The following is a 19,565-nucleotide window of genomic DNA, read 5'->3' on the forward strand; positions in this document are numbered from 1 at the left end:
TTTAGTAAAGACCAGGTTTCTCCATATTGGCAAGGCTGGTATCAAACTCCTGACTTCAAGTGATTCACCTTCCCCAGCCTCCCAAAGTGCTGGGATTACAGGTGTGAGCTACCACACCCAGCTTTGTAATCATTTTTATTCAACAAATATCTTTTGAGTATCTACTATGTACTAGGTATTGTGGTAGATGCTAGATGTACTTGTATACTCTAAGGCCATTCTTATTTTGATACAGATGGCTTGTTAATTTAGCAGTGTGTATCCTCCAACTTTGGTCTTTATTTAAATATAAGTAGAAACTTATAGAGGGCTCATAGTTAAAGCATCAATTCCCACAGTTCAGCTGTCTCATTGCAGCACCATAGGAATATGCTAGAAATTTTATTCATAGAAATAAAGTGACTATATTAATACAAATGGGCCATTTTGGTTGTAGCTGCCACATGAAAATTTCTTTTTCTAGAAATGCAACTAGCACATATAGTAACTTAGTGTGAATACTCTCCTATTCTGAGAATGTAAGGCTGGTTCAATTTTCAAAAAAATTGATTAATGCAAGCTGCCAGAAAAAGCATTTGACAAAATGCGACATTCATTTATGATAAATTTTTAAGCAAACTTATTTTGAGTTTGATGAAAGAGTAGATGAAAACTTCCCTAATAAAATGCATCAACAAAAGTTGTACAGCTAACATAGTGGTGCAAGACTAAATGCTTTCCCTCTAAATTCAGGAACAAAGCAAGAATGTTTATTCTCACCACCCTTATTCAACATATTATTGGAAGTCTTAGCTGGTACAAGAAGCAATAAAAAGTTATAAAGACCATTCACATGAAAAAGAAATAAATATAACTGTCCCTATTAGCAGATGACATGATTGTCAATGTAGTTAATTCCAGGAAATCTACAAAAAATTCTTAGAACTAGTAAATGAGTTTCAGCATACAAGAAAAACACACAAATATCAATTATATTTTATATGCAAACAATGAATAATTGGAGACTGAACCATCATTGAAACCCCCAAAATGAAATACTTTTGCATAAATCTAACAAAATATGTAGGATCTGTATGCTGAAAACTACAAAAGGCTGATGAAAGAAATCAAGGGACTTAAATAAATGGAGAGACACCATAATCGTGGATTGGAAGCACCATCATAAAGATGCCGATTCTCCCTGAAATGATCTATAGATTTAATGGAATAGCTATCAAAATTTCAACAAAACCTTTTTTTGAAAATTTAAATAAGCTTATTATAAAATGAATATGGAAGAATTGCTACAACAATTTCAAAAAAAAAAAAAAAAAGGCTGGAGGAAGCACATCATCCAACCTTAAAACTCACTGTCAAGACGTGGTATTGGTAAAGGGGTAGTCATATAGGTCAATGTAACATAATGAAGAGAATTTAGAAGGAGATGCACATCAAAGATGCCTATTTGATCTCTGACAAAGGAGCAAAAACAGTTCACTGGAGGATATTCTATAAAATGGTGTTGAGGCCAGGTATGGTAGCTCATGCCTGTAATCCCAGCATGTTAAGAGGCCAAGGCAGGAGGATACTTGAGGCCAGGAGTTCCAGACTGCAGTGAGCTATGTTCACACCACTGCACTCCAGCCTGGGTGACAGAGCAAGATCTTGTCTCTAAAAACAAAACAAAACAAAAGCTCAAAAATTAACAACAAGAAAAAAATAAAACCTCAATGGAAAAATAGGCAAAATACTTGAACAGACCCTTCAAAGAAGATATGAGGATAGCAAGTTAGGCACATGAAAAGATGATCAACCTCATTAACCATTAGGGAAATGGAATGAAAACAATGATGAAATACCACTACGTACTTCTTAGAAGGGCTAAAATAAAAGATACTAAAAATGAGACTATGAAAATCAAAACATTTTGCTCTGAAAGACTCTGTTAAGAGTATGAAAAGGCAGGCTTCAGACTAAGAGAAAATGTTTGCAAAACACAAAAAACAAAAGGACTAGTATCCAGAATATACAAAGAATTCTCAGAACTCAATAGTAAAAACAGAATTTAACTAGAACATGGGCAAAAGAAGTGAAGAACCATTTTATGAAAATATACAGATGGAAATTAGCATATGAAAAGCTGCTAGCTGCTAAGTATCACTAGCCATTGAGAGAATGGAACTAAAACCACAGTGAGCTATCACTGCATGACTATCAGAATAGCTAAAATAAAAAATAGTGACAACAGCAAACGTTGGTGAGGATACAGAGCAACTGGATCACTCATAGATTGCTAATGGGAACGTAATATGATAAGTCACTCTGGAAAACAGGTTAGTGGGAAAAGGCAACAGGCAACTCCTATACACTCCAGCAACTACATTCCTAAGCATTTATCCCAGATAAATGAAGACTTAACATTCATTTTAAAAACCTGCATATGAGGTCGGTCGCTGTGGCTCATACCGGTAATCCCAGCACTTTGAGAGGCTGAGGCAGGTGGATCACTTGAGGTCAGGAGTTCATGACCAGCCTGGCCAACATGGTGAAAACCTGTCTCTACTAAGATACAAAAATTAGCTGAGCATGTTGGTGTGTGCCTGTAATCCCAGCTACTTAGGAGGCTGTGGCAGGAGAATCGCTTGAACCCAGGAGGTGGAGGTTGCAGTGAGCCGAAATTGTGCCACTGTACTACAGCCTGGGTGACAGAGTGAGACTCCCTCTCAAAAAACAAAACAAAACAAAACAAACAACAACAACAAAAAACACCTGCACGTGAATGTTCTTATCATGTATATGTGTAATACCAAAACCTGGAAGCAACCCAGATATCCTTCAGTGGGTAAATAGTTAAATGAACTGTGATACATATATCATGGACTATTACTGAAAAATAAAAAGTTACAAATACTTTTTTTTTTGAGACAGAATCTCACTCTGCCACCCAGGCTGGAGTGCAGTGGCAACCTCTACCTCCTGGGCTCAAACGATTCTCCTGCCTCTGCTTCCAGAATAGCTGGAATTTCAGTCGCCTGTCACCACACCTGGCTAATTTTTGTATTTTTAGCAGAGACAGGGTTTTGCCACGTTGGCCAGGTTGGTCTTGAATTCCTGCCCTGAGGTCATCTGCCTGCCTCAGCCTCCCAAAGTGCTGGGATTACAGGCATGAGCCACCATGCCCAGCATAAACCACTGATATATACAACAATCTGGATGAATCCCCACAGAATTATGATGATTGAAAAAAAACTATAACAAAGGGTTAAATCCTATATGATTCCCTTTCGGTAACTTCCTTAAAATGTTAAAATTATAGAAGTGAAGAACATATTAATGATTGGTAGGGAGTAAGAGGAGACAAGGACAGGAGGCAGGTAGTGGTGGCTATAAAAAGACAACTTGGCCAGGTGCAGTGGCTCACACCTGTAGTCCCAGCACATTGGGAGGCCGAGACGAGTGGATCACTTGAGGTCAGGAGTTCGAAACCAGCCTGTCCAACATGGTGAAACCCTGTCTCTTAAAAAAAAAAAAAAGACAACTTGTGGTGGTGGAAGTGTTCTCTATCTTATTTGAAACAATGTTGATATCCTGGTTGTGAGATTGAGTTACAGTTTTGCAAGATATTACCATTGGGGAAACTGGGTAAAGGGTACATGGGTTCTATCTGTTGTTTCTTACAAATGCATGTGAATCTATAATTATCTCAAAATAGTTTAATTTTTAAAATATTGACAATATCAAGTGCTGATGAGGATGTGGAGGAAATGAAATTCTTACACTTTGCTGGTGGGAGTGTAAAATGGTAGCAAAAACCACTCTGGAAAATAGTTTGGTGGTTTCTTATAAAGGTAAACATACACTTACCATATGACCAGCAATCCAGCTCCACCTTAGTAAAATAAAACCTATGTTCGCACAAAACTTGTATATGAATGTCCATAGCAACTTCATTTGTGACAGACCAAAACTGGAAACAAAATCTCTATCAACAAGTGAATGGATAAACAAGCTGTGATATATCCCTATTGTAGAATATTACTCAGCAATAAAAATGAACTACTGATACACACAAGAATTTGTGTGAATCTCAAAGGCATAATGCATAATGAAAGAAGCCGGCCTTTGAAATTTACATACTGTATGATTCTATTTATATGATATGCTCAAAAAGACAGAATTATGGTGCTGAAGAACAGATCAGTGGTTGCTAGGGGTTATAGATCGGGAGGAGGATGTGACAAAAGGTATGGCACAAGAGAGTTCTGGAGGTGATGAAACTGCTCTGCATCCAGATTGTGGTGGTGGTTACACAAATCTATATGTGTGTTTATCTTTTTTTTTTTTGAGACAGAGGCTCACTCTGTCACTCAGGTTGGAGTACAGTGGTATGATCTTGGCTTGCTGCAACCTCCATCTCCTGGGTTCAAGTGATTCTCCTGCCTCCACCTCCCAAGTAGCTGGGATTACAGCCACACACCACCATGCCCAGCTAATCTTTGTATTTTTAGTAGAGATAGGGTTTCGCTATGTTGCCGAGGCTGGCCTTAAACTCCTGACCTCAAGCAATCTACCTGCCCAGGCCTCCCAAAGTCCTGGGATTACAGGTGTGAGCCCCTGGTCCCAGCCATATGTGTTAAAATTAATCTGACTATACACCAAAAGGGAAAAAAGCAATTTTACTATTTGAAATTTATAAACAAGTAAATAAAGATTTAAAAAGTTATCTGTCTTCCCCAATTAACAGCGCTGTGCTAGAGTTGGATTTCAGCCACAACTCGTCCATCTTGTTGACCTCTTTTGTGATATCTATAACCTGCCCAATCACAAGCTTCACCCCTGCCTGTTGGGCCTCAGAAAAATAGAGAAATGGAGGTGTTTAAAGACTATGTGGGGAACTATAAACTACTGTGAGTAAAGGATTTATAAAATTCATTCTATATTTTGAGGATGAATTTGACCTTGGGTTAACTTTCTAGCTCTGTTTTCCTGGAAACCTTATAATGGTAGCATGTCAGCTGTGTTACCAGGCAGAATTGCTTATGGTAAAAATGAGCCCAAATAGTATACTCCATCTGGACTACGAGGACTGTGAGTGAAAGATAAATATCCAGTTGGAAGCCCTACCTTTGGGATTCTCTGAGAATAGGACTCTTTTTTTTTTTGAGAAGGAGTTTAGCTCTTGTTATCTAGGCTGGAGTGCAATGACGTGATCTTGGCTGACCGCAACCTCCGCCTCCTGGGTTCAGGCAATTCTCCTGCCTCAGCCTCCTGAGTAGCTGGGATTACAGGCATGTGCCACCATGCCCAGCTAATTTTTTGTATTTCTAGTAGAGACGGGGTTTCACCATGTTGACCGGGATGGTCTCGATCTCTTGACCTCGTGATCCACCCGCCTCGGCCTCCCAAAGTGCTGGGATTACAGGCTTGAGCCACCGCGCCCAGTGAGAATAGGACTCTTATAACTGGATATGTCCCTTATGGGACTCTGGAAGCAATATTTATGGAACTGTTACAAGAGTTGTTGATTCCTATTTGGGAAATTAGGTTTGTAAAGCCCAGATAAGCTCCCACTCCTATCTGTGTGATCTTGTTGTCTTACATCTGAACTGCTACTTGGAAGACGAAAGAGTGGGCACTGGATTGCTTGTCACTTGCTGTAGAGATACTGGCATGCTATGTTTCCTATTATTCACTTTTTTTTTTTTTTTTTTTTGAGACAGTGTCTTGTTTTGTTGCCCAAGCTGGAGTACAGTGGTGTGATCACTGCTCACTACAGCCTTAACCTCCTGGGCTCAGGTGATCCTCCCACCCTCAGCCTCCAGTGTAACTAGGACTACAGGCATGTGCAACCATGCCCCACTAAATTTTGTACTTTTTGTAGACATCATGTTAGCCAGGCTGGTCTGGAACTCCTGAGCTCAAGCAATCTGCCTGCCTTGGCCTCCCAAAGTGCTAGGATTACAGGCATGAGCCACTGTGCCTGGCCCATCCTTCACCTTTCTAGGTAAAACCAATGCCAAGTGAGATGTATTATAGTTGTAAGTATGAAATAGCTAGTTAAGGGAAAAAATAACCAAGAGTGGGTGTTCCAAGTACTCTGTAAAGCATTCAGGGGTTTAATCTAAACCAAGTCTTTTGGAACCACTCTGGAGAGGTTAGAAATCTGGCAGATAAGGAAACAAATGGTAATGCTGTGAATAAAATTCAATTTTTTTTTCTATTCATCTAGCACAAGTAATTTTTTACCCTGGGCACGTGGACAAGGTCTGATTTATTGTCTTTGGATGAACAGGCTTTAGATCTTCCTTACCTTGGGAAACTTGCACAAGGCCAACGCTTATACCAGCAAGTAAGTCTCCAAGAAGCCAATCCTTGAATCGATACATACACATCCATTCTAGGAAGGGAAAGATTGTAGGCATGCATCGTAGGAACCTGTGCCATGAGCAGCTGTGAGAGAGAAGAGACTTGGTTAGTTTCTCCAAAGAAAATGCCTGCATAGCCAAGGAAAGACATTTGGCCCACATAGCCAAAAAATAGCAGAGTCTTATCCGCACTACTGACAGTTTGACATATTGGACCAGATAATTCTTTGTTGGTGGGCTGTCCTGTGCATTACAGGATGTTTAGCAGCATCCCTTGTCTCTAACCATTTGAAATCCGTAGAACTCCCTCCTTCAGCTGTAACAGCTAAAAATGTCTCCAGACATCAAGATATTCCCTGGGGGACTAAATCACCTTAGCTTCAGAACCAAGTGCTATGTATATGTCAAGAACCAAGCCATATACATCCGTATGTAATCAATTCTGTGTTTTTATAGGATATTTGGGAAGAATTAAATCTACCAAATTTTCATTAGAAAAATGGACTGCTGTTGTTTTCTCTTGACAAGGACAGTGTTTTGAGATGGGATATTGATAGATGGAAGGGCAGTTAACACATTCATGTCATTCCCAATTAGGAGAGTCCCCAGGTACAAGGCAGGTGCACAAAGAGTGTTTTTTCTAATTATGACCCTCTGTGGAGGAGAGTAGAGCATGGCACTAATTTTTTTTTTTTTTTGAGACCAAGTTTTGTTCTATCACACAGGCTGGAGTGCAGTGGCGTGATCTCAGCTTGCTGCAACCTCTGCCTCCTGAGTTCAAGCTATTCTCCTGCCTCAGCCTCCCAAGTAGCTGGGATTATAGGCATGCACCACCACGCCTGGCTAATTTTTGTATTTTCAGTAGAGATGTGGTTTTACCATGTTAACCAGGCTGGTCTTGAACTTCTGTTCTCAGGTGATCCGCCTACCTCAGCCTCCCAAAGTTCTGGAATTACAGGCATGAGCCATCACACCCAGCCTGCACAATTTTTACCAAATATTTGCTCTGTCTTACTTTGACCTGTGACAAGTAGAAATTAGCAGAAAATAGAGAATATGAGGCCCCATGCTTAAGGACTTAGTTATGTAAAGAAACAATTTTATAAAATAAGGCTTTATTATCCTCTAGCCCAGTAAATCCCTCCTAGGTGCAGTTTTGTTCCCCTGTGTACATTTGGCAATGTCCGGAGACTTTTTTTTTTTTTGAGATGGAGTCTTGCTCTGTCGCCCAGGCTGGAGTGCAGTGAGTGGCATGATCTTGGCTCACTGTAGCCTCCAACTCTCAGGTTCAAGTGATTCTCCTCCTTCAGCCTCTCGAGTAGCTAGGATTACAGCACGCATCATCATGCCCAGCTAATTTTTGTATTTTTGGTAGAGAATGGGTTTCACCATGTTGGCCAGGCTGGTCTTGAACTCCTGATCCCAGGTGATCTGCTTGCCTCGGCCTCCCAAAGTACTAGGATTACAGGCATGAGGCACCGTGCCCAATCAAGAGACATTTTTTATTCTTGCAATTGACATGTGGGTAGAGGCTAAACATTATAGAATGCATAGGACATTTCTCCACAAGAAAGAATTTTCTGGTTCATAATGTCAATGATGCTGAGATGGAGAAAACCTGTTTTACTCTCACAACTATGAGCATTACTATTGCTAAGGTAATTAATGCCAAATAAACATGACTTTACCAAGGTCATAGGAATAAGTGTGAGCAGACATGGGGCTAGAAACCGAGTCTTTGATTTCTAGTTCAGTGTTCTAGCCACTCTCCTACCTCCAAAGTTTCTACTGGCAGCTGTGAAATGCTGCTCGGCAGCCACGAGCAAGACCATTGGTTTGGAAGAAACATCACATTGCTGTTCTTAGGAGAGTCCTTGGGTGTGAGGCAGGTGTACAAAGTGTGCTCTTTCTAATTATGAGCCTCTGTGGAGGGGAGTAGAGCATGGTACTGGAACAGTTTGTTCCTTTACTTGGTTCAGTCTCCCTTCTTCTCTGTGTGTCGGTCACTTAGGGTAAGACCAGCCATCCAAGGCAGAGTCATCAAAGCTCTTCCCCAAGGTGAAAAATACAACAGACATGGAGAGATGAAGCTTTAAGAGTGACAGGAACTAAGGAGGGAATTAGAGGAACAGAAGTTGGAACTGATGAGGGAACAGTATTAGCATTTGAATCTCGATTTAGACATAAATCTGGATTTTAGTTAAGCCATCTTAAAAGTGAGAAATGGAAGAATCAAAATGAAAGCACAGGGGAGATTTTGATAAGAGTGGAGATTTGCAGTTGCAAAAGAGGAAGAAAATGGGGAAACAGATAAGTTTTCTGCAGAAAGGAAGAGATGAGGTTAAAAGTTATTTTATTTACATAAAAAAGCTCACTTATCTAGTGCTATTTCCTAGGTGCTTTACAAATACTCTTTCAATCCTCATGCTTTATGAGGCAGGTGCTAATTATCATGTTGGTCTTACAGATGAGGAAACTGAGGCACAGCAGGGTTGGGTTCAATAGCTTACCTAAGGTCACATAGCTGAGAAGCAGAACTAGGATTCAAAACCAGGCAGCCTGGCTTCAGAATTGTGCTCTTAACCCCTGTGCTGTGCTACATTTCTGGTTAAAATTCAGAAGTGGAGAGAACTGTATGTTTTAGAAGTAGGGAGTAACAGTTGCTACAAAGCTCATGGGAGGCGGAATGAGTCAGATTTAAGTGTCTGGATGGCAAGGCTAAGTAAGTAAGGAAGGCAGAAAGAAGGTAGGGTGAAATTTCATTGGGAATACTTATTTATAATGAGGATAAAGTTAGGAAAAAATACTATCGGCCGGGCTCGGTGGCTCACGCCTGTAATCCCAGCACTTTGGGAGGCCGAGGTGGACGGGTCACGAGGTCAGGAGTTCAAGACCAGCCTGACCAACATGGTGTAACCCTGTCTCTACCAAAAATACAAAAAAATTAGCCAGGTATGGTGGTGCACACCTGTAATCCCAGCTACTTGGGAGGCTGAGGCAGGAGAATCACTTGAACCTGGGAGATAGAGGTTGCAGTGAGCTGAGATCGTGCCATTGCACTCCAGCCTGGGTGACAGAGCAGATTCCGTCTCAAAAGAAAAAAAAGACTATTACATTGTAGAGACAAAGCCAATGTTGTCCCCAAATGCCCTCTTTGGCACATGTATCTGGACCCATCCTGGAGCAGAGGAAGTGAGAGGACTAGGGAGGGGTATCCAAGATCACAACTTGCAAAAGTCAGGATATGGGCAAAGGAGAATGCCTCAAGGTGGGGACAGTCTGGAGCAGGACTGTGTAGGGACCTTCCATACTTGTCACCAACATGTCAATATACCAACATGTGCCAATTGTGGGTGATAAACCAGTGGATAAGAGGGACTCATAAATTCAGAGTATGAGTGAGGACAACTTGAATAATTATGATTACTATAATGATGTAGGTCATGAAGGACTCTTAACCTCAAGTTTGTGGACCCCCAAGCGGTCTTTAGATAGTATTTGGGGATATGTGTAAAATTATATACGATAACTTATATCTTTATTTCACTAACCTCTTTAGCATTTCCTTCAATTATGAATGTTGGCAACAAATCACAGTAGTATCAGCAGAACTTGACTTTTTCACCAGTAAAAATAACAAACATTTGTATATTACAGTACAATTGCTACAGAGATCTTGAAATATTAGTTACATTCATCACTACTTTGAAATTATGGTAGTTATTAGACCCACATTACTAGATTATACAATTTTGGTATTTTTGATATTTAGATAATCGTATTTCAATGTAACTGGTTTTCCTTATAATCCTGCTTATTTTATGCATTAAAAAATTATTTGGCCAAGATCATTGATTAGGTGAAGACAATCTCTTCAACAAATTATGCTGGAAAAAAAAATACCTACATGTAAAAGAATAAAGCTGTACCTTTACCTTACACTATATACAAACATTAATTCAAAAAGGATCAAAGACCTAAATTTAAAAGCTAAAACTGTAAAATTCTTTTTTTCTTTTTTTTTTTTTTTTAAGATGGGGTTTCACCATGAAGGCCAGGCTGGTCTTGAACTCCTGACCTCAGGTGATCCACCCACCTTGTCCTCCCAAAGTGCTAGGATTACAGGCGTGAACCACCGTGCCCAGCCTGTAAAATTCATAGAAGAAACCATAGATGAAAATATGCATGATCTCAGCTGGGAGTGGTGGTTCATGCCTGTAATTCCAGAACTTTGGGAGGCCAAGTGGGGTGGATAACTTGAGGTCAGGAGTTTGAAACCAGCCTGGCCAATAGGGTGAAACTCGGTCTCTATTAAAAATACAAAAATTAGCTGGGCATGGTGGTATACACTTGTAGTCCCAGCTACTCAGAAGATGAAGCAGGAGAATCGTTTGAACTCAGGAGGCGGAGGTTGCAGTGATCAGAGATTGTGCCACTGCACTGCAACCTGGGTGACAGATTGAGACTCTGCCTCAAAAAAAAAAAAAAAGAAAATATGCATGATCTTGAATTTGACAATAGTTTTTAAATACGGCACCAAAAGTCCAGGCAACAAAAGAAAATACAGGAATTGGATTTCATCAAAATTGAGAACTTTTCTACATCAGCCAGACAAGGTGGCTTAAACCTGTAATCCCACCACTTTGGGAGGCCTAGACGGGTGAATCACCTGAGGACAGGAGTTTGAGAACAGCCTGGCCAACATGGCAAAAACCCATCTCTATTAAAAATGCAAAAGTTAGCCAGGTGTGGTGCCACATGCCTGTAGTCCCTTTTACTCAGGAGGCTGAGGCAGGAGAATTGCTTGAACCTGGGAGGCAGAGGTTGCAGTGAGCAGAGATCATGCCATTGCACTCTAGCCTGGGCAACAAGAGTGAGTCATCGCAAAAAAAAACAAAGCAAAAAAAACTTTTCTATATCAAAGGACACTATCAACAGAGTGAAAAGATGACCTACTGAATGGGAGAAAATATTTACAAATTTATTAGATTTACAAACATATATCTGATAAAAGTATAATATCCAGAATATATGAAGAACTCCTATAACTCAACAACAAAAAGACAAACAACCTAATTTTACAAAGGACAAAGGAAATGAATAGACATTTCTCCAAAGAAGATATACAGTTAACCGATAAGCACACCAAAAGATTCTCATTGTCTTTAGTCATCAGGAAAATGCAAGTAAAAAACAAAAACAAAAAACCACAATGAGATACTGTTTCATACCTAATAGGTTGGCTATAATTTAAAAAACGGAAAATAACAAATGTTGGAGAGGACATGGAGAAATTGTATATTGCCAATGAAAATGTAAAGTGGTGCAGCTACTGTGGAAAACAGTTTGGCAGTGCCTTAAAAAGTTAAATGTACCACAGATGTATGATGTGATTCAATAATTCTAGTTCTAGCCATGTCCCTAAACAGATTCAAACAGCACTCCTGTGCCAATGTTCATGGCAGCATTATTTACAGCAGCCTAAAGGTAGAAACAACTCAAATGTCCATGAACGAAATGAACAAAATGTGGTACATAAATACAATGGAGTATTATTCAGCCATAAAATGAAATGAAGTTCTAATACATGCTACAATAGGAATGAAACTTGAAAACATTATGCTAAGTGAAATAAGTCAGACACAAAAAGACAAACATATAGTACGATTCCACTTAAATCAAATAGCTAGAATAGGCAAATTCACAGAGACGGAAAGCAGAAGAGAGGTTAGTCGGGCTGAGGGTAGGGGAAATGGGGAATTATTGCTTAACAGAATTTCTGTTTGAGGTGATGAAAAAGTTTTGGAAATAGATAGTGGTGACAGTTGCACAACATTGCGAATGTCAATCATGCCACTGAATTGTACATTTTTAAATGGTCAAAATAGCCAATTTTATGTTATACATATTTTACCACAATAAAAAGCATTAAAAATTATTCTGAAAGAGGTTGATTAACTTTATCAGAGTGCTAGAAGGTTCAGGTTAAGAGCCCCTGAACTGTAGGACTTAGCTAGTCACAGGGTGTATCAGAGGTGGCGGTGGTAGATTCTGTCTTGATGATCATGAGTACCACCATGAGGGCACTATTGGATATGAGACTAGAAGAATCTCATTCCCCTACCATTAATCAGTTCACCATGGCTATCTTATTATCATTGTTTATATTATTTGAGACGGAGTTTTGCTCTTGTTGCCCAGGCTGGAGTGCAGTGATACAATCTCGGCTCACTGCAACCTCCACCTCCCAGGTTCAAGTGATTCTCCTCCCTCAGCCTCCCGAGTAGCTGGGATTACAGGCATGTGCCACCATGCCTGGCTAATTTTGTATTTTTAGTAGAGACAGGGTTTCTCCAAGTTGGTCAGGCTGGTCTCGAACTCCCAACCTCAGGTGATCCGACCACCTCCGCCTCTCAAAGTGCTGGGATTACAGGCATGAGCCACTGCGCTCAGCCATTATTATTAATATTTTTTGAGATGGAATCTTTCTCTGTTGCCCAAGCTGGAGTGCAGTGGCACAATCTCAGCTCACCGTAACCTCTGCCTCCCAGGTTCAAGCACTTCTCATGCCTCAGCCTCTCAAGCAGCTGGAATTACAGGCATGCGCCACCACACCCAGCTAATTCTTGTAATTTTAGTAGAGACAGAGTTTTACCATTTTGCCCAGGTTGGTCTCAAACTCCTGGCCTCAAGTGACCCTCCCACCTCAGTCTACCGAAGTGCTGAGATTACAGACATGAGCCACTGCTCCCAACCGGCTATCTTACTTTTTGTCAGGAGTCTGGTAGTGGTGGTTGATTGGACAATGGAATTATGAAATATCCTGCTTAGATACTGTAGGGACACCCACGGTCTTTATGCCCAAGAAGTTTACAGTCAAAAAGGTGCTACAAGACAAACCACAAAAATGACTGAAGAAAAATTACACAATAAACTGCAGGATTCTGATTACAAGATCTCAGACAAGAAAGACAGAAGTGAACACCAAAGGAGTCAGGTTAGGTTTTAGTCCTGCCTGGCTCAGTGGCAGCTGAATGATCGGACACACGCACCGGCACTGGACATGGTGTCTGAAGGTGGTGATATTGATGTCCATGTTCCCAGAAGAGGAGGGCTTCCTTTTGTGTTTCTGTTGAAAGGTCTTCTCATTGTACACTTCGCGCTTAATATCATATGCGAACGGGTTTTGCCTGGACTTAGAGCTGAAGCCAGAGATGGTGCTCCTCTCTAGTTGTGCCATTCCTGGATGACTGGAAAGAGATCAAATAAAAAGCATTTTAAGTAATCCAGATCCTCAGCACATTTTTGAGGAAATAAAATTCCTATGTAAAAATGCTTTACACTTGCCTAGCATGTTTCAGTTGTACCAAACTCTTTCTCAATGTTGCACAATTTTATGTGTATTCTTCTCAGTTTTCAAATGGAGACAACAAAACCCAGAAGTTCAAACAGTGTCTGCTGTCTGATACTTATTAGATCTAGGATTAGAACCCAGGTGTCCTGCTGGGAGGCCTAGTTTTCTTTATATTCAACTGTATTGATATGTTGCAGGAAAATGATCAAGAGGTAGACAGTATCAATCAACAATTTTTATTGAAAATGCTCACTATCCAGCATATATGAAGGGTTAAATGCTCAATACAAGTGTTCTAACTCCTCCTCTATCTAAAATAGCAGCCATCATTAACCCTTCACCTTTTACTTTTCTTTACTTGCCAGCACTAGATTCATTATTTGTCTGTTTGTCCATTGTCTGGTTCCCCAGTAAAATGTAAAGCCGGGGGGCAGGACTATGACTGTTCACAGCGGCAGCCCCAGGACCCAAAATAATGCCTTTAACTTTGCAAGCCCTTAACAAATATTTCTTGAATGGCTGCCAAGTATATAGTTAGTGGCCTTATGGTCTAGAAGAAAAAGCTACAGAAGTTTGAGACTGGGCAACACGGTGAAACCCTGACTCTACTAAAAATAGAAACAAAATTAGCTGGGCGTGATGGCATGGGCCTGTAGTCCTAGCTGCTCAGGAGGCCAATGAGGGTGGGAGGATCATCTGAGCCCAGGAGGTGGAGGCTGCAGTGAGCCAGGATCGTAGTACCACTGTACTCCAGCCTGGGTGTCAGAGCAAGACCCTGTCTCAAAAAGAAAAAAACACCCTATATTATCCTGCTCTTTTAAAAGATTGAAAAGGTAGAGTAAATGAAGATAGATAGGGATCCATCTCTGTGAGAAAGTGTAACCATTATTGGCCGGGTGCTATGGTTCATGCCTGTAATCCTTGGGAGGCCGAGGCAGGTGGATCACCTGAGATCGGGAGTACAAGACCAGCCTGACCAACATGGAGAAACCTTGTCTCTACTAAAAATACAAAATTAGCCAGGCCTGGTGGTGCATGCCTGTAATTCCAGGTACTCAGGAGGCTGAGGCAAGAGTATGGCTTGAACCCAGAAGTTGCAGTGAGCCGAGATCACGCCATTGCACTCCAGCCTGGGCAACAAGAGCAAAACTCCCTCTCAAAAAAAAAAAAAAAACCCCAGAAAGTATAACCATTCTTAATATTCTGTGCTTTGAACAATAAAAAAAACATAAACTCGGCCAGGTTGGTAGCTCACACCTGTAATCCCAGCACTTTGGGAGGCGAAGGCGGGTGGATCACAGGGTCAGGAGTTCAAGACCAGCCTGGCCAAGATAGTGAAACCCCATCTCTATTAAAAATACTAGCTGGGCGTGGTGGCAGGCACCTATAATCCCATCATTAGTGGGCATCATTATCCCTTTACCTTTTACTTTTGACATTAAAGCAGGATTGGTGTAAAATAGGCAAAATATGACCATCAAGGAGTGGTGGGAACAGTGGGGTTGACAAAGGCAGCAGAAGCTGCTTAGCTCCAGCCATTCTTGCCATTGGTCAGTGTGGGGCCCAGAATGGCCCCCACTGATCTGTTCCAGGGGAAGCCATAATGCCAGATTTTTATGTGGAATTTTCTGGCTTTAAAATATGGTCAGTTACTTTAAATATACATATATATGTGTGTATATATATATATACATATATATGTGTGTGTGTGTATATGTATATGTATATATGTGTGTATATATATATGTATATGTATATTTTTTATTTTTATTTTTGGAGATGGAATCTGGCGCTGTCACCCAGGCTGGAGTGCAGCAGCCCAATCTTGACTCACTGCAAACTCCGCCTCCCAGGTTCAAGTGATTCTCCTTACTCAGCCTCCTGAGTAGCTGGAATTACAGGTGCCTGCCACCACTCGCAGCTAATTTTTATATTTTTGGCAGAGATGGGGATTTTGCCATGTTGGCCAAGCTGGTCTTGAGCTCCCCACCTCAGGTGATCCACATGTCTTGGCTTCCCAAAGTGCCGGGATTTCAGGTTTGAGCCACCATGCCCAGCCTATTTAAAATCTTTGAGCAGGAATAGTAATACACACAGAGATGCACTCTGGGAAGATGAAATGTGCTAGTATGATGTTCTAGAGCTGAGTTGTCCAGTGTGGTAGCCACTGGCTACATGTGGCTATTTAAACTTAAAATAAAATTACAAATTCAGTTCCTCAGTGATAATAGCTAGATTTCAAGTGCTCAACAGCCACATATGGCTAGTGGTTACCTAACTGGACAGTGCAGGTTACCTTCCATCATCACAAAAAATTCTATTGGACAGTGTTGGAGATAGATGAGAGTGAGGCAAAACGGCCAGTTGGAGAGCATTAATATTATAATAGTCTAGGCGAGGTTATCAAGTCATAAACTCCTATGGCCATAGTGAGGATGGCTAGGAGGGGCAGGTGGAAAGTTGTCTTTAAGGAATTCCATCAAATGTCTGGCTAACAGCAGCAAGGGAAAACACATGGTTTCCTTGTTATTATTATTATTTTTGGTAATCTTTGGAATTTCTCCAGCTCCATTATGTCTTTCCTGATTTCATAGAAACCCTAGTGACTCATTTTCATGTACTAGCAGGACCCTTCCCAACAAGATGCAATGACCAGAAACTCCTACTGTTGAGTAGGCTCCACTTAGCAAGACCTACTGAATCAGAAACTCTGGGGGCCCAGCAGTCTGTTTTAAGAAGCTGTCCAGACTGCTGGGCCCCCAGAGATTCTGATTCAGTAGGTCTTGCTAGGCAGAAAAAAAGAAAAGAAGCTATCCAGGTGATTCTGATAAAAATTAAAGTATGAATACCACTATAAACATAGTGTATTATCTTTAGTCAGCCTTTCAGTGCTAAGTGTGGGGGCACTGTTAAAATACAAGCACTTTTGGCCTAGCTCTTTCACCTGCCATACTACCCTTATCAATCCATCCATCCATCCATCCATCCATCCATCCATCCATCCATCCATCCATCCATTTATTAATTTACATTATCTGTGTTCAGAGTGTTTTAAAAGTAAAAAATAGGCTGGGCATGGCTCACTGGCTCATGCCTGTAATCCCAGAATTTAGGAAGGCCAAGATGGTTGAATCACCTAAGGTCAGGAGTTCAAGACCAGTCTGGCTAACATGGCAAAATCCCCTTTTGACTAAAAATACAGAAATTAGCTGGGCACAGTGGCGTGCTGGTACTCCTGGTTTTTATGGAGAATGTATTGGGAGTACAGAAAAGGTATGAGCAAAGAGCCTGACCTTTAGATCCTTCAGTCACTCTGGCTAGTGGCCGGGGATGACTAATTAAATGGCAGGTCTTAAGGGGAGACCACTGGACACATAAACATTGGACAACCGCCTTCCATGCGATGTGGAGAGAGTAACGGTGTGTTGGAGAGATGCTCATTATTGGGGTGGGGGTGCTGGAGAAGGCATCTGCTTCAGAAGGGGCCCCTGACACATAAATGGCATTTGACAGGAAAAGAAAGGGGCAAGGAGGTGGGGGTGGGGATTCAGTCGCAGGGAAGAAAATGAACAAAAGCAGCGAGGACTGAAAGGAGGAGGAAAGGCTGGGCAGTCAGGCCTCGGAAGGAAAAGGATGGGGTAGGCGGTGGGGTGCAGGCAGCACATCAGTTCTGGGGCTTTTGACAATATAGATTAGGCGAATTTGAAAGGATGCAACTTGCAAAATGCTCACACGGTCTCTTGTCATTGCCATCCACACGGCCTTTTAAAGTAGAGACAATACCTGAAAGACAAGCTCCCAGGGACGACATTCATTCATTCATTCATTCGTTCCACAGATATTGACTGAGCGCCCGTGACGTGCCTGGCCCTGCGGCACACCTGGGTACCTACTGGTGACTCACGCAGCCCCTGCCTGGGGACCCGCCTTGGCCTCGCCGCTCACCGCCTCAGTTCCCGGCGCCCGGGAGTCTCCCGGCAGCCGCAGCGGCTCACCTGCTCCTTGGCGGGGGCCGGAGTGGGGCGCTGGGGTCTCACACGGCTCCCGCCTAGCTGGCGGCGCCGAGGAAGCGGACACCGGCGGTTCCCGAACCGTTGCGGCCGATCCCGCCGGCGTTCCCGGTGGACGGGAGATGAGAGTGGGGGAGGGGACGAGGAAGGATAGCAGGAACAGCTGGGCTGGGGAGCCAGGAAAGGGGTATCTGGGCCGCCCTCCTCATACGTGAGCCAGTACTTGGTAAACCTCGGTACCTGTACGCCAACGCTCCTACTCTCTCCGAGGTTTTACTATTCCTGATCGAGGGCCTATTTGGTGCCCAGCCTCGTGCTTTGAACATACAGTAATGCACAAGTGTACTGCACAGACGGTAATTCACTAACATCTCCTGAAGACTTAAGCCTTCCTCAGGTCAGAAGACCTAAAAGGAAATAGAGGCTAGGAAGGTCACCCGGGTCTCCAACCATAGGCCCTCTTCCCTACAAGCCTGGCTCCCAGCACTGGTTGACACCCTCCTGCCCAGATCTCTGCTCTGCAGGCAGATTTGCCCTCTGCACTCACTCCCTTTACCCTCCTCGCACCCTATCCCTGTCCCCATCGCTGTCTCTCACTCCACCTTGTATTCCTGCTTGGCCCAGTTACAGTTTTACACTTGTTTGTTTGATGACTGTGTTAGTGTCTACCTTATTATTCACTTTATGTATTCCTTTTTGTAAATTGTCTTACCCCCATGAGGGCTGGGATTTTTATCCCTTTCAATAACTGTTTTATTATCAGTGCCCACAACAGTGTGGTGGACATAGGAAGTGTTCAACAAATTTGTGTTGAATGATTGCCCTCCCATCGATTGTAAGCTCCACACAGGCAGCAACTGTAGTTTTAAATTACTTTTTAACTACAAGTGCTTGGCACCCAGTAGGCATTTAATACACATTTGTTGAATGAGTATACAAATATACTGCTTACTTTATCTTTATCCTTTTATTTGCCCTCACCTCATCATACCAATTTGTAAGGTAAAAATGTGCATTTCTGAGGATTCCTACTTCCAGCCTTCCTCCTCACCCCTTGTAACCATCCCCTCATTCCCTTGATGCCCCCCACCCCATCCCTCTCTTCTTCACAATCATGTTTTTACTCTTACTTCCCCTTCACCCTCCATTACATCTTAGAAAGCTTCCTAGCCTCCCTAGTTTGGAACATTCTCAAGCATTATGTTTTTATAGATAAGAGAATTCCAGCTAAGCTACATTGGATCCAAGACAGCTTTCCATGAATCACCCATGACTCTGTTTTCTGGTTTTATGTTGCTTTCCTTGAGGAGGACTGAGGATCCTGTACCACCTCCTAAATTGAAATCATGGTGATTGTTCATAATTTTTCAATAAATACGTATGGGACATGCTTTATGTTCTAGACACTGTGCTAGATGTTGGGACAAGATAGGCAAAGTCTGAGCCCTCCAAGGTATGACACGGGAAATGATGAGAAATGTCCTGGCTTGCACCCAGTTATTTCTAATACAAGAAACTAAGAGAATCAGACAGGATCTGATTCTTCTGCTCATTGTAACAAGCTTTAGCATAGGTGTAGGTTGATAATGGATGTAGGCATGAGGTTATAATGCCTTGCCCATTTACATTTATCTTGTTCAGTTTTTACACATGACTCTGTTCATCGGGAATGCAGGGCAGAAATTCCTAAGGGTTTTCCTGAACTAAGGGTTCAGGAAAGGTCAATTGACTTGCCTAAATTTGATGAGACTCATGCCCTATTCTTCTTACTCCAAGAGGCCTAAGTTAAAGGCTTAAAATCCTCTTCACTGATGGCTCTTCAGGATAGGAGTCAGTTTCAAGTCTTCAGTGTAATGG

General features: G+C 41.9%; 1 protein-coding gene across 15 annotated transcripts in view; it reads right to left on the reverse strand.

The window, feature by feature from the left end:
- SLC26A8 (solute carrier family 26 member 8) overlaps positions 1–17,838 on the reverse strand; it is a 96,742-nt gene extending 78,904 nt beyond the window's left edge. For 8 of the 15 annotated variants that reach the window (XM_035295454.3, XM_035295460.3, XM_054253923.2 and 5 more), the window contains exons 1-3: positions 17,592–17,838; positions 13,397–13,594; positions 6,290–6,429 (exon numbers count right to left, since the gene is read on the reverse strand). In XM_035295454.3, the coding sequence (XP_035151345.2) occupies positions 6,290–6,429; positions 13,397–13,584 (328 nt within the window). In that variant the 5' untranslated portion in view covers positions 13,585–13,594; positions 17,592–17,838. Of the gene's footprint in view, positions 1–6,289; positions 6,430–13,396; positions 13,595–17,579 lie in introns of all 15 variants that reach the window. The other 7 variants (XM_035295455.3, XM_078369057.1, XM_035295451.3 and 4 more) reach the window with 2 other exon arrangements.
- Positions 17,839–19,565: the final 1,727 nt, after the last annotated feature.

Source organism: Callithrix jacchus, chromosome 4, assembly GCF_049354715.1.
Source record: "Callithrix jacchus isolate 240 chromosome 4, calJac240_pri, whole genome shotgun sequence".
Classification (NCBI taxonomy): Eukaryota; Metazoa; Chordata; class Mammalia; order Primates; family Cebidae; genus Callithrix; species Callithrix jacchus.